Genomic DNA, 15452 nt, shown 5'->3' with positions numbered 1-15452 from the left:
CAAATCAAACCTGTGTTGTAATGTGGATGGGCAGATCCCTGCCCTCTTCACAAAACTGGAGTCAAGGCTCTGTTGAAATCTTTGTGTTCATGCAGACATGATGTTCTGCAGGCAAATTAGCTGCTTTGCTTGTGTACAAGCAATAGCTGCTCTCTTTACTCGCTTAAAGCCAGTGACTATCAGGCTGGCGAACTGAATTTGAATTTACTGTCTCAGATCCCTTTGGCCCGGGCTTACAAACACCAAAATGCCATCTCCTTGTATTTGCATTTGGGTATGTAATGGATTTACCAATTCATGAGTCTCAGAGCACCAATTTCTATATTCTGACATCATTTATATGGGAGTAAAGTCCTATGTTCATGTCTCATGACACAAATGTGCCCTGAGAACAAAATGGATTAGAGCTTGATGATCGGACCTTCTAGACTGACATCACTCGGCCCTCCTGGAACATACAAAGTATAATATACACCAAGCATTTTCTCTGGCTCTTCCTCTGTGGTCAAACTGGCAAAACTGAATCTTCACATTGATGTTGACATTATTTCATAGTAAGGTGACCCTTTGCACCGTGGGATGGGTATATAAAAAGCAATGACATCAAACCATGATGTCACCATTTTTATTTTCCCCGGTCATTTCATTAGTGTAGGTTAAGGAGAAAAATAAACCACTAGAGGGGGCAATGATATATTATTTTCTATGCAAATATCTAAATATATCCTATATGCATAGTAGATATGTTGACCATGATAATGCCCTTCACTTTAGTGTGGTAACATACTGAAAAAGTGATTTTTAGTTTGCTACTTCAGTAGAGTAAGAGATGACAAAATAAAAAAAAACTTTGCATGGAAATGTGTGCTTTATGAATTAGGGTTTGAATAAATGACCACAGATCAATGGGACATACACTTCAACTCTTTAATTTAAAAACAAACAAAAAATTCAAAAACATGAGCAGTCAGGGAATTCAGTGCCGACGCCCATGAAAGCTCAGGCTGATAACTTTATTCCCAAATTCACTTTTTTTTTTTTTTTTTACAAAACAATGTAGTACCTTCACATCTAAACCCATTCAATCCTCATCATTCCAACATTTTCCCAACATTACCTAGTTCTTTGCACCGACAGTGTCATGACAATCACACAACACCTTATGAATCAAGACTATACTGTACATGAAATGCATGTAGAGGAACTGTCGCCCTACTGCACACTGTGTTAAAATCAGCACTAACCAAAAGCACCTACTCCTGGTAGGTGATGTCACTTTGAAGTCTGACTTTGCTTATTCCAGCTCCAGCTTTTGCCATTCCTTATCTAAAACACCTCCCACCAGGACATGGGATGTAATGTCTCTTATGTGAAATGTGTGAATAGCAGTATTCTATTCAAGTATTTGAGAATCACAGTGACTACAGCTGCTCCTGGAAAGACTGCCACAAATTATCCTTCATTTGTTTACAACACAGTATTATTAATTTCATGGCACTGGATGATAAAGACAGTTACATTACAGCTTAAGATCAATAAGAGCATTGATTTTGCATCTGTACCATATAAATCATGGATTACCTTCCATCTGAGTTTTAAAGAACTATTGTGTGTGCTATAGAAATAGGGCTAATGAAATTATCCCAACTGAATTGGCCCCAAAGGAAAATTTCTGTCTAATAATGACAATAAAATTGGTTTGACATATTGCCATTTCTACGCCTGGTTTATGTCTCTGTCATAATCATTACCTGACATCAATGACATAACAGACGTATAAAATATTTTGCACAATGTTCCCTTCATTATATCCACTGAAATTTAACACAAAAGTTTCAGAACTTATGTCGCTGTTTGAAAAATGCCGACATTGACTTCAATTTGGAATCGAGTTTTAACAAATACATACTAATTTTATTTCTCTTCTCAAATTTGTTGCACTTTTGGATTTCATTCATTTTCTGTTCCACTGAGATGTTGATGATAATTTAAAATAAGAACATCTTAGCCCTCATAAAGAGATTATTGGTAGAATTTAGAACCAAGATTTATGCAACAGACAAGCTGGAGGCCCTTAGCCATGTAAACTACATCTTCTGAATGCTTATATACTGACTGGTGCAGAAGAAACTGAACTGGCTCTAGACTCTCGTGTTTTCCGTGTGGGTATAGTGACAACGCAGCATGAGATGCCGACTGTGGCTTCTGGCAATTCATCATCCTCAGTCCACTCGTTGAGATCAGGGTTGTAAACCTGAATGCATTTCTTGTACTTCTTCTCCACCTCATTCCAGCCTCCGAGGAGATAGACCTTGCTGTTCAAACTGACCACACCGGCAGTGCTCACTCCCGTGTGAAGAGGGGCACAGTAGCTCCACTGCCCGTTCTGAGGATTGTAAGATTCAACTGCTAGCACATCTACCCTCTCCCCACGACCCCCCAGCTGGCTGCCACCGATGACATAGGCCCGGTCTCCCACGGTGGCAGCGCAGTGCCAACCTCTAGGCGTGCTCAAGCTATTCTTATCCTGCCAGCTATCAGTGGAAGGGTCGTAGCAGCACACGGCCCTGGAGTAGGCATTGTTGATGTAACCTCCGGACACGAGGATCTTGCCGTCGATGACAGAGCTGCCATGGCAGCAGCGTGGCACCTCCATTGGAGCCTTCATCTGCCATTGGTTGGAAGAGGGAACGTAGCACTCCACCGAGGCCTGACAGCCGTCAGAGTTGCGGCCTCCCACGGCAAACAAGAGGCCGTTGAAGGTGTTGAGGCTGAAGTGGGTGCGCTTCTGGATCATGTTGTTCAGATGAATCCAAGAGTTGAAGCGGGGATCATACCTAAAGAAGTAAGAATGTCAGAGGTATTGGTACTTACAAAGAGTCAATTTTTAAATGTACACAAACTAATATGACAAATACTGAATAAATTAAATAAAAGTAACAGTATTGATTAGTCCTTTACCTGCAGAAATTGCTAACAGCATGTTTAGCCTGGTTCCTTGCATCGTTCTGGTCTTCACCTCCTGCTACATACAGGAAGCCGTCCAGCACTGCCACACACTGATTGAAACTCTTAGCTGGCATTTCTGTAAACTTATTCCACACATTATCAGCATCCCTGTAGAGAACGTCTTTGCTAAGAGACTTCTCTGTCAAGGCTGGGCGTCCGCCAACTGTGAGCATCACCCGCAGGCCGCCGCGCACCTTAGTTCTGCGTGACTGGAGGATGTTCTGTTGGTATGGCAGCAGATGGTAATTCATGGCGTCGACTAGGAGACGGTGGCACTCGGGGTCCTGCATCATTCTAGGCACATTCTGGACATGATTTACCAGGTCTTGGGGAGAGATGGTGCCGAAGCGGATGTTGGTTAGAAGGTCTGCCGCGTACTTCAACCTCTTCTCGTCAAAGTCCAACCATTTCATGGCTATCTGGAAGGCCGTGACCTCAGAGGGCAGCTGCAGGGAGTCGTCTGACAGGAAATCGCTGATCTGCTCGTAAGTGAGCTTCAGGAACTGCTCCATCTCAGAGAACTCGATGAAGTTCTCCCGCATGTACTTCTGAGCCGCCTCCTTGGTTTCTTTGAGGTCGTAGGTGTCGGCAAGGTTGGCCACGTACATGCAATTCTCCACGCTGAGCTCCTGCATGAGGAAATCACTGCACATCTTCACCAGGGTGCCGATCTGCAAGAGCATGGCTGCGGCGATGGTGCTGCCGATGCTGTAGAGCGACAGGGTGAGCTTCCCAGAGTACGCGTATGTGATCGCTGTGGCGAGGCCGACCGGTGACAGATCGTTCAGGTCAATCTTCTGGAGGGCGGAATCCTTCTTCAAGATATTTCTAATGTACTCACTGCAAGAGGCCATGACAACCTTGTGGACGTCGAAAGACTTGGACTTGGTGGCAACAGTTAGATCGCAGAGGAAGCTATCGTGCCTCATGCTGCTCAGACCTTCCAAGAGGTTCGGGGCATACACAGAATCTGTAACTTCGGTCGAGATGCAGCTGAAGCCATTCCCTCCTTCGAGTAGTGTGTTCAGCCCGTTGATCTTGTTGATGGGGCTGTCCTCAACCATTATGGTCATTTCATTTATGTCTCCTTTACTCTTTTTGGTCGCCTTGTTCTTTTTTGGAGCCATGGCTGCAGCAGCTGAACACAGCCCAGACCTTCTGAAAATGAAATTAAGACACATCAGAAGTTGAAAAACACTTTGTAGCCTGAAGATGATGCACAGAGATTGATGTATAGTGTATCAGTCAGACAGATAGAGTGACATGCTACTGATAAATTGTGACAGATGTACTCGTGACAGATATGAATGATTCTGCCAAAGAACTGGCCTATATTTAATCTCATCTGATCACACTATTATTGACATGGCTAGGAATATAGAGGAGTGCAGGGTATGCCGTATTCACAAGATTGATATAGATTATTGAATATGTATTCTGTCCATAGTATGTCCATTTACACTGTTTATGAGGTCCTGTGTGTCCTCAGGTGTTTCAGTATGTACTGTTAAACTCTGTCTCTGTCTCAATGTCAGTCATCATGACAAATCCCTGTACATTTACCTTATGGTACCTGGTGATTAAAGTTTTTTCTCATTTTGAAGTTTGTAGAATTTATTTTGATCGTTTGATAATATTAAATAGACATCTTAAATAAAATACATCTTAAATAGACACCTTTGAAAACGTGTCTATTTACTAGGTGATGCTTGAGCAAGTAAGTGCGTCAACATTCCTCTCTCTGCATCTGTCACAGTTTATCAGCAGCTTGTCCAGGAATAGCAACGTTGGACGGCTCAGTCATGACGTTCCTTTTATAGACTTTAACACATGGACAGCAGGCCACATGTCCTCTGGTTGTTTAAATTCAAATTAGATTCAATATTTGTTTTTTTTTTATGTTAGGCTTGACCTAATTCAAGTGTGCAATCAACACAACCCACGATAAAAAGTTGGATAATATACTGCTCTTCAAATTATTGCCACCCTGGCAAACAGGCTCACTGTCTTCATGACTGGAGATATTCTGTATCTTGTTCATTTTTTCCGAAAGGAGTTACAGCTTCATACGTTATGGTATTTGTCTATTTAAGTGCATCTAAATTAAACAGAAAAATTGCAGATTTTCCATTTTACACTGGTTGAAAAACGCTGAACCGTTAACCGCCATCAAGCTGCCTTTTCATTGCTATAAACGTGCAAACAACCAAGCACATGATAACCATTTGTTTAGCTCTTGTTACCTGAGAAATGAAGTTGAGGCCGGTGAAGAAGGTACTTGCGCCTCCAGTTAGTGTGCAGGAGAGAGAGACCAGCAGACTCCGTTACTGACAGAGACATGCAGTTAACTCCTCCTCTAGGGGGGCGCATGCCAATCAACTATTGCGCAATACGTGCGGTAGAGGGCAGGGACCATGATTCCCCCACCCCACCATATCCCACAATAGCCTCCAATCGACTTGATGTCAACACATTGCATAGGCTCGACCTATATCCTGACTGGGGACCTATATGAAGAGTTTAAATACAACACGCCATCCACTGTTGGAGAGAAAAAAAAACATTAACCCTATAAAATATTTCAGGAATGTACAGTAGCTGATTACAAATTCCAAATGTTAATGTTTCTCAAATTAAAGGTCTTACATGTCTGTAACTGTAATACTATACTGCATACTTTCATTTCAGCAATCTAGTATCAGCAGGTGTAAAATTTTTCAAATGGTGGATAGGTTTATCTTTGAATGAGACTGTTCAATTGTTTTTGGTGTAATCTTAACTGAACATTAACAACAGCAACAATAACATTGACAATTAATATGACTACTATACTACTACTACTACTAATAATAATAATGATAATGATAACTTTCTAGACCTCTACCTAGTCTCATCCTTGCCAGACTGCACTTGTGGGCCCTTTTCTTCTCTGGGGTCTTATTCACAAGAGACTAGCACCACTTCATCACCAGCATACTTGATAATGTGCTTGTTAAAATGCAGAGTCCTGCAGCTGCCTGTGTAGAGGATGTGCAATAGTCAAAGGAGTTCCCAGCGCAAGGTTGCACACTGTACACTCCTATGGTCTGTAGGCCTATCCAGTGTCTTGCATGTCTAAAAGTTGTTAAAATATATTCATTCATTTTCTCATCTCATTTTCACATTTCATCAACATAGTGTTGAGAACAATGGGTAGCCTAGCCGTTCATTTCTGTGGGAGGAACATTTCTTAACATTTCTTTCGGACAGGAGCAGGATTGTCCCCAAACTCCTTCTGAGAGTTCAGAGAAGGTAAACGTGATGTCACAGGTTATGAATAAGTCATCATGCCTGGGTGTTTGTTTTCAAATCAGCAAGCCTAGTTGTTGTCCCTGATCTGAAGGTCATGGCTTCTGTTTAGGGATCAGCCTATCTCTGTTCCAAAGGCCAGTGGTTCCCAAAGTGAGGTCCAGGGCCCCCTAGAGGTCGTTGAAAGAGTCTTGGGGGGGGGGGTCCTCAGCAAAATGAAAGGCAGTTTAATTTCTTTATTACTGCTATGTCCTTCAATGTACGTTTATACAATGTGAGAATTAATTAACAACAAAAATCCTGTCAGAGGGGTTCCAGGAATAAACTCTTATCCTATCTGGGCTTATCTCCTCGGTCTCTGGAAGCTCTTGTCATATGCTGCACTAGTCACGCCTGGCTCATCGGTTCCGCCCATTATATAGTATCATCAATGGGCGCGCGCTGCCTGATGCGTAGACGGCTGCACGTGAATCACCGTGATGGCCAGCAGCTCTGATGTGGTGAAGAAAATCAAGCGGTTTAAACCTCAGCTCACAGACACAGCGGAGTCTGCTACGGTAGCTGCTTTTATTTGATTCGCACAGCGGGCAAACCGAAACATGTTCCTTTTGAGAGAGAAATGGTGGTTTATCAAAAACACTCAGTCCTGTCTGCAACAGCTTTTCAACTGTTTTGAATCCTCCTTTCTGGTTCGACAGAATTATTAGCTTCTGTTTAAACGAATTTACCGGTCTTAATATTGCCCAATTGTTTGGTGCCATCACCCCAAAGTTACTTTTTATTGTGACTTCAGTCGTTTAATTTAGAAACAAACCTCCAAGGCAATCAAGTAATTTGCTCAGTCAATGAGTTCAGTTACACATAACCAACTCCAAATGTCAAAACTAAGAAACCAAGGGCTTGCTGGCAAACACAAGTTACATTCATTTAAATAGTTGTTTCTAACAATGCTGCAACCACCTGCTGTACCATATTAGCTGCAATAAAAAATGTGATGGAACTGCGTTATGGCAAGGAATCTAGAGTTAATAGGCAGATTAATTGAGAATAATAATTCTGCACCTCTAATAATTCAATCCTTTGCCTCGGTTAAAATTAGTTCACTACTTTTTGAAATGTTTATTGGTTTGATGGAAAATATTATCCTTGTCTTATATACCATTGATTTCTGTGTGGAGAGACACTGATTGGGTGCCTTCAGTCACTGACATGTGCTGCTACCACACAGCACTTAGAGGTGGGAGTCAGGCTGTGTGAATGGGTGGTGCTTTGGTGCTAAAATTAGCAACACTTCCAGTTGTTCAACTTATGGCCCCTGTCCATCATCACTGAAGGTTGTGCCAGTCTGTGGGCTTGTTTGAGTTAATTTTGTTGTGGGTATATTGACCAAATGGCGAGTTTTTAATGACTTTAGATCAACTTTCTTTAAGTAGTTTTGAATGCTAAACTTAACGTTCAATTCAGCTACATAGAGACGGACTATATAACTGCCAGCATTAGCATTATCCATTTATAGTTCATAGTAAAAGGAGCAGCCTAAGTGGGCGTGTGATGTTCCCATACATAGCTCCTGCTCTGAATGCACAGTCAGCAACTGTGGCTGTCTAGTGATCCAAAACCAGCACTGCCATATTTGGCATGTAAGGCTTCATTCAACTTAGTTCACTTTTTAGTAGCTTTCTGTTTCTTCTCCTTTCTCTTTGAAGGGTCACCACTGATAAACATGCATGAGAACCATTACTAAACATGGTCAAGCACAATGTAGAAGTTAATGTAGAAGTTTGGCAAAAGGTTTTTTAAATGGTGGATATAAAATGCACCAAAGCATCTTAAAGTAATCAGCGGAGGGATTCATGCATTTCTTTTTTTCTTTCCAGATTCTAAAAATCTTGCAGAAACTCAAGGATCTGGATATCACATTAGACATTCTTGCTGTGAGACTCTATTTCAAAGAATATAATTTATTCATGTTGACATATTAATGTGAATTTGTGTATTTATGTGAATTTTAGCTCAATGTTTGCTGCATTCATTGGTAGGTTTACCATGTGTCTGTGTGTGATTTCTCCATAGGAAACTGGGATTGGAAAAACGGTTAACTCTTTGCGCAGACATGAGCAGGTTGGAGAATTTGCCAAGTCGCTCGTTAGACATTGGAAGAAATTGGTCCCGAAGGAATCCACAAGGTGTGGTGCATTTTATTTTTTATTTTTACTTTTCAATATACATTGTAATGGATTGTAATTGATTTGTTTGACATCTTTTTGATCTTGAATTTTACCTTGATGCAGCCAAACGGTAGATGAGGAGGCCTCACAGAATATACACTTGACAGACAAATTGGATGACCAAAACTGTCCAAATAATGTGAGTTTGACAATAAACAAATCAAACAATAACTGTTTAACAACTCAGGGCAAGAGCCAGGATACTTCAAATGAGCTCTTAATGAAAATGGGGAATAGAAAACCTATTTCAGAGAAACAAGAAGAGAATGGGAAAGGAGACCTGGATGAAAATTCCCAACAGAAAAAACAGAATATCTTGGAAAAAGAAGATTTGGACAAAAAAATGGAAAGCCAAGGGGAGAAAGAGGATTATTCAGCCACCTCTAAGAAAAATAAAAATAATCAGTGTAACAGAAACTCGGGTGACGATGATACTGTGCTTGGAAGCAAAACCTCTGAGGACACTCAGCAGGAATCCAGGCCTGCGTCCAGGGAAAAATCTAGAAGCAATTCTGGAAACTTTGGGCCAGAAAAAGTCAAAGAGTCAAATAAGAAAGCACAGCCAAGTTCAAAATCTACATCAAAAGATGCTGAAGAACCTTTCTTATCTGACTCCAGTGACAAACACTCGAAGACTTTGTTTAACTTGGCCAATGCTAAAGGTGACAGATCAGAAGAAATGCCCAATGGCTCCCAGGCACACAACAGAAAGAGGAGGCAACCAGTTGAAAAGAAGCAGGTTGGTCTTAAATACAAACAGGAGTCTGAAAACGAGGGAAACACCAAAAACAAAAAGGCCAAGCGTAAACACAAACTACGTGAAAATGACCCAGAGGAGCCGTCCATGTCTTTTGAGTCTTACTTGAACTATGACTTGAACGTATCTAAGAGGAAGGAACGATCCGGAGCCAAGAATCCTCCCAAAAAGATCAAGACAAACGAACGAACAACAGAACTTGGCATGAAATCTGTCAAGTTACCTATGATGTCTGGAAATGTCATCAACCCCAAAAAGGTATATTTGAATATCACCTAAAAATTCTCTGTATATCATCAATGTAACATGGATTAGTCATGACTAACATTCCCCCGTATTTTAGAAGGTTAAGCGGTCTGTAATGGACTTGCTCGACATTCCTTTACCTGCAGTTCTGCCTGAATGTGATAAGCCATCCATTGTTGAGTACTTTGAGAGAAAAGGTTTGTACACACCTGTATTTGTACATTATGATAAATACTTTACATAAAGGCTACTTTGTTCTTGACATAGTTTGCCTTTCAGTCGAGAAGATCTCCGACGTTTCTGACATCTCGGAGGAGTCTGCGGTCTTCACTGGTCAGAGATTAAACAAGAAGATGCAGGTCTACTCCGGCACCAAGACCGTCTTCCTCCCAGCCATGATGTCCTTGTACCAACAGTGTATCCGCACACTGCAGAACAATATCGACCGTGAGTAAAGGAACGCTCTGCAAGGCTGTGATGTCTGTCGGTTTTGTTGGATTTGCTTTTAAGGCGCGGGGTTTTCTTCTCAGTGCTTTATGAAACTGGAGGAGTACCGTTTGATATCCTGGAGCCAGTACTGGAGAGATGTACACCAGATCAGCTGCTACGTATTGAAGAATACAACCCAGTAAGACTTTGATTTCTGAATTAATTTGGTATATATGTCAAAGTTCATTCTGAAATTTCCTTTGCAGGTTTAGTAAAACAAAACAAACACAGAAAACTTTCAATGTGTGTGCCCAAGGAAGAATATAAAAATCGGAAGGTTTAGAGTAGAACTTGTTTAAAGTACATTTCTGTTCTTATACATAAATATCTATGTTTTCCTTGTGTTTGATTGTGTTGTCTAGATCTACATCGGAGTGTCTGATCACTTATGGGAGAAACACTGTCAGAGGGAGTTTCGGGACTCCAAGCTTGAGGAGTACGAGTCCTGGAAAGAGATGTACACCAGGCTGTCTGAGGAGAGGGAGAGGAAATTCAAAAGACTGACCAAAAGCATTGTCTCGGCCCAGTCTAAGAGACCAAAAGGTGTGTACTGAAATTTATTTCAATACACACCTGACACACAATTTCAACACATTTTCAGTCAGTGTGAAGGCATCTCAACATGGGATTGTGCTCCTTGAACCTTTTACATATGAATTTATCAATAATGTTCTGAACTAGGTAGAAAAATGTTTAAAACCACAACAACGCGCTATTTTGAGTACATCGGTTGTATACAGGTTCTTGAGAAGGAGTATAGTGCTAGGTTGTATGATAAACCTAAAACCCTTAAACCTTCTTTAATGGATACATTATCCTTGACTGGGTTGTAAAAACACATTTTCTGCCATTCTTATCTAAGAGAACATCTTAATAACATAATTTTGGTGTTAAATGAAGCACTTGTAGAGTATTTCTCTTCCTTAAATACTGAGGTGGGCTGTGTAGTTATGTGATCGCTAATTTATATATCAAAGCAATATTTAAATTGGATTCCTCTCCACTTAAACACATCACCTTTCTTCCCTTAAAGGGTCGAGTGCTGTCTAATCAAAATTGAAGATATGCAATTCTCTCACAGTGCCAGAATCCAGAGAACTATGATTTGATCTCACAATATTATTAAGATAGACAATGTGGAGCAGCATTATAGAGAAATACTCACCTCTTTTCCTAGACCACAGCAGCCATCCTGATATTGTGCAAACACAAAAGTCAATATGAGACGAAGGGAGGCATTTACCAAACTTAACTATAGGCACACACAGGGAAGAGGGAGGCTAACCAGGAGATAAATGTCAGCAGCACACACCCTGCCTTTTAGATAATGGTTGAAGCAAAGTTATTTTTGTTGGCCTGTCCTGATTTTAGCTATGTGACCTGTACCCTTTGTACACAAGTTAACTGGATAATAGCAAACATGTCATTTATTTGATTGAGATGGTTTATCAGTCACATCAGCCCTTGCTTTAAGAGCTTTGTTTTCAGATTTGTGAATGGGACAATGTCTATTGCAGTGTATTGTTTTTTTTGTGTCAGGGCTACCCTTTTGTATCGTTTGGGTTAAAGAAGTGGGACTTTAAGAATTGAAATGGTTTCATTAGATGGTTTCTAGTAGTTTGGATGAGAAGACCCATAAATACTGCTTGACACTGGGTTAATTTAGACCCGGCCATCTGTTCTCTGGCCATGTGTGTCTATGAATAAATTTACAGAGGACTTAACTGTTGCACAGGTGGCAATAAGTGAGTCTGTTATACTTTAATCAATGGCCATGTTACTGTGCTTATTGGAAAAACCACAAGAATAACCCACCATTGTTTTTAATGATGTTCAATGGAACAACTGGTTTTAGAAAACCTAAAGGTATGACCATTCTGGGTTGACATCCACGTCATTTAAGCTATGTTTACACTCAAATGACAGATACTGATATTGATTAATTGTTTTTTTACAGGATAGCAACACTGTACATATACTGTACAAAATCCTGTTGTTTAGTCCTCATGACATTCTGTACACTGACACTTTTTTTTTAGGTCGGCAGGTGAAGATGGCGTTTATTCACACTGTTGCCAAGCCACCGAGAGATGTGCGAATTCAGCAGGAGATTCATGGAACTGCTGCTCAGCCGCCTCATCAGCTCAGGTGCAGGTGAGTCCTAAATATAGAGATGAAATTTGTACCCAGGTTTTGTGGTCAGCTTGTTTCTTTTGTTCATTTTTCTAAATGTATTCATTTCATCTATTGTATTCTTTTTGTTTACATAATCATGACATTGGGATAAGGAACTTGGACTGTTAAATTATGAGAGCCAGACTGTGACATTTTTGATACCTTACCTTTGGCAAAACGTGAACACCTGGTCAAGCCTTATGCTTGCTCTGCGACTCTCTAACCATAGTGCCATAACTTGTCAGAGACTGATGTATAATAGTTGGCAAAATGCCTTTTGGGCAGAGCTTAGCCAAGCACAGGAATTAGAGCAATGTGCTGGATAAACTGGTTTTATTCTGGTTGGAGACGAGGCTTGTGTCCTCTGTTGTTGACTGTAGCAACGTGACACGTTACAGTCACCACTCCCAATGTCACGTTGCCATTGGGAGACGGATGCTGACAAGTCATTGCATCAAAAATGTCTGAACATTTTGAAATGGTCGGTTTGTACTTTCTGTACTGTGTGTATTCAGATACTTAGGTTTGCAAATAATCACTGACAATTTACCTATATATATATATATGATAATTCCTCAATTTCCCAGTGTCAAGGTTCAGGACAACAGAACAAGGCCAACTTGTAATGAGCCCACCAAGTCCAGCACCGTCAGTTCAAGCAATACACAAGACCCTCGCAAAAAAACAAGTGAGCTGAGACAAAAGGGTATTCCAGATTTTCTAAATTCTTCTTCTTAAAACACAGCAAATGTTAATAGTCTCAGATTAGGCATTAAACATACAGTCAGATTAAACTGTATGTTTATCACAACTTGTCAAATTGGCTTGCTCAGATATTTATTATTGTCAATTTGAGTTTAGTTATAATTCTAGACCTTGATCCTTTTTAAATCTGTTTCAGCCTAGTCATGTGTATTCAGAGGTCAGGTTTTAGGCTACACAGAGACTTAACTAAACTAATCTTGATGCTTTACATTCTATTTGACCTTATCTGTGATCAACTAGGTTGCCTAATGTCGTGTTTTCTGTTCATGCAGGAGTTGCTCCAATGATGGCAAAGTCCTTAAAGGCCTTTAAGAAACAGCTGGGACGTAGATAAATTCCCTTACTTGATAGATTTTGCTGCATATGTGGCTGTGGGAAAAGTACACTCTATTATTCATTATCTTTGAACAATAGTACGTCTGTGTTCACCTTAGATTATCCTGTGTTGCTTGCTGAAATGCTTCATAAGCAATGACCATGTTTTTGTTTGTTTTTTTTCTCTCAAATGATTAATATTACTCACTATTAAATGAGCAACTGAATGAACAAAGTCATGTGATTTGATATTTTGTCTTTCTGCCTGTTTCAGCTAAGCAAGGCTGAGTGTTGTTATCATTAGATGGGGTTTGGCTCCCTCTAGAGCACATGTGGAAAAAAGGGAATAGCTTTTCTGTACCTTCTCAAATGTCTCCTGTACTTGGACAAAACAAACACCTTACCACGTTTAAATGTTCAGATCATACCAATATATGACCTATAATTTAATAGAATATAGACTTAACTCCCTTGACAGTAAGATTCTTCTCATCCCTGTTATCACATCTGTTTCAAGTGATTCCTTCCCCAATCTAGATCTACACTGTATTTGTGAATTGAATTTGAAAAGTGACACTTAATGCAATCAAACCAAAGCAATCAGATCAGCAATCAAACCCAAAGTGATACAACTGACAACATCAGCAGGATATTTTTTAGCACATTGGGTTAATAGCCTATATTGTCTTCAGATTAGTTTACAGTCATCTGATTGCTTATCATTTGAAAGGATTTATTTAAAAGGAGCATCAACTGTAGTTTTGTTAGGCTATTTGTGTGTTATAAAAACCGTATTTATAGAAAGTGCTGTCATAAATTACAACAGTTGGTCTACTTTCAACCTGTTTTTTATTTTTGTAGTTTTTGTTTTGTTTAGTTTTTTTGCCTAAATTTGACCTCATCCACTATATCCACCTGATTTTTAGGCAAACAATTTAAAGCTTAATGGCAAGATGTCAACAAATTATTCTAAAAAAGAATTAACTAAGAAAACAGTCCTTTGTCAAATCACTCTAATCCCTGTATTGTCTTTGAGGGGAGAGGCGTCTGCCACTTGTCAAAGATCCTTCTTGTCTAACTTAGTTTTGGAAAATGTTTGTACAACTGTTTGAGACATCAGAAGGGGCTGAAGGCCCCAGACTGTTGAAGCCTTCAGCTCCACCTGTGGCAGCCGGATAAGACTGCAGCACTGCTGCCTTTGTTAATGTTTAATTCATTGGTTTGAAGTGAGCTTCTCTTTCTCAAATTTACTGAGCTTGTGACACAAGACCTGAATGTATCACATTGCTAAGTTGTAAATGCATAGTAGGCTATTTTGGAGCCAGTAAAGGTATTTAAATTTCTAGTCTATTTTTTATGAATGTAACAGTCCTTTGTTTCAAGTAACAGTAGGATCTGGAAGTTATCATTTTCCATCAGCAAGTCTCTCCCTTCAAGAATCTGTTTATACAGGTCTACAGAGACACAAGTGATCTATTAAAAAATCCTGGACTAGAAATAAAAACTACATATAGGGCCTGTTATGTCTACATACAGCTAAGGGAAAATATTGCAACCTGACTGTGACCCGTTTATTTATTGCTAAACTTAGGAAATTAACAGAATGTCTAATGGAGAGAGACAGGGGGAGGCAAGTGAAGAGTATTTCCCAACAGGGAACAGTTAAGTATTACATTATGATGATGATGGTGATGATTAATATTAATTTCATTTGTTCATTCATTTATTGAAATCAGGCCAACATCAATGTCCCAGACTATGTGTCTATGTGGGATCAGGGGCGTAGCTAGGAGTTATGTGCCCCATGTACAGGAGGTGAGTCTTCCCCAAACACTTTGCTCCTGTCCCACACCACCATTATTCCATCTATGACAAACAACTATGTCTACCCATCTACCACTCAAACACACCTTCACACGTTCATTTACTAATCAGCTATTGGATATACTATATTCCTGATTGAGTTCATGGTTTTTAGGTGATACCCTGATAGTGCTAATCTGCTGTCATACATACTTTTAATTGGTAGTCCCCTGTTTTAAATCTGTCTAGGAAAGACAATTTTTTAGTCTGCACTGGAAAAACCTAGACAAATGTGTTGCTGGGTCATGTTTTTGACAAAGTTTTATTTATTTGCAGTTTTGTAGACATTGTGTAAAACCAGAGCAGTGTGAAATAAA

The 15452-nt window shown here is 40.0% G+C and overlaps 2 protein-coding genes across 2 annotated transcripts; one reads left to right on the top strand and one right to left on the bottom strand.

Moving 5' to 3' along the window:
• Nucleotides 1–929: 929 nt before the first annotated feature.
• On the bottom strand, nucleotides 930–5297 carry klhl31 (kelch-like family member 31). Its single transcript, XM_071519377.1, has 3 exons — nucleotides 5253–5297; nucleotides 2962–4167; nucleotides 930–2837 (listed from the first exon to the last, which is right to left on the bottom strand). Exons 2-3 carry the CDS (start codon nucleotides 4134–4136, stop codon nucleotides 2105–2107), a joined length of 1908 nt encoding a protein of 635 aa, XP_071375478.1. The 5' UTR covers nucleotides 4137–4167; nucleotides 5253–5297; the 3' UTR covers nucleotides 930–2104.
• A 1479-nt stretch (nucleotides 5298–6776) lies between these two features.
• On the top strand, nucleotides 6777–13291 carry eloal (elongin A, like). The gene is made up of 11 exons (XM_071519378.1): nucleotides 6777–6854; nucleotides 8175–8231; nucleotides 8371–8483; nucleotides 8589–9540; nucleotides 9629–9725; nucleotides 9808–9975; nucleotides 10059–10156; nucleotides 10380–10560; nucleotides 12057–12171; nucleotides 12780–12880; nucleotides 13230–13291. The coding sequence occupies exons 1-11, from the start codon at nucleotides 6777–6779 to the stop codon at nucleotides 13289–13291; spliced, it is 2022 nt and encodes a 673-aa protein (XP_071375479.1).
• Nucleotides 13292–15452: the final 2161 nt, after the last annotated feature.

This window comes from Centroberyx affinis, unplaced genomic scaffold (assembly GCF_046629955.1).
Source record: "Centroberyx affinis isolate AG114_WGS23_722 - 3 ecotype Tasmania unplaced genomic scaffold, CSIRO-AGI_Caff_v1 ptg000690l_1, whole genome shotgun sequence".
Lineage (NCBI taxonomy): Eukaryota > Metazoa > Chordata > Actinopteri > Beryciformes > Berycidae > Centroberyx > Centroberyx affinis.
This window is presented reverse-complemented; position numbering and strand designations above follow the sequence as displayed.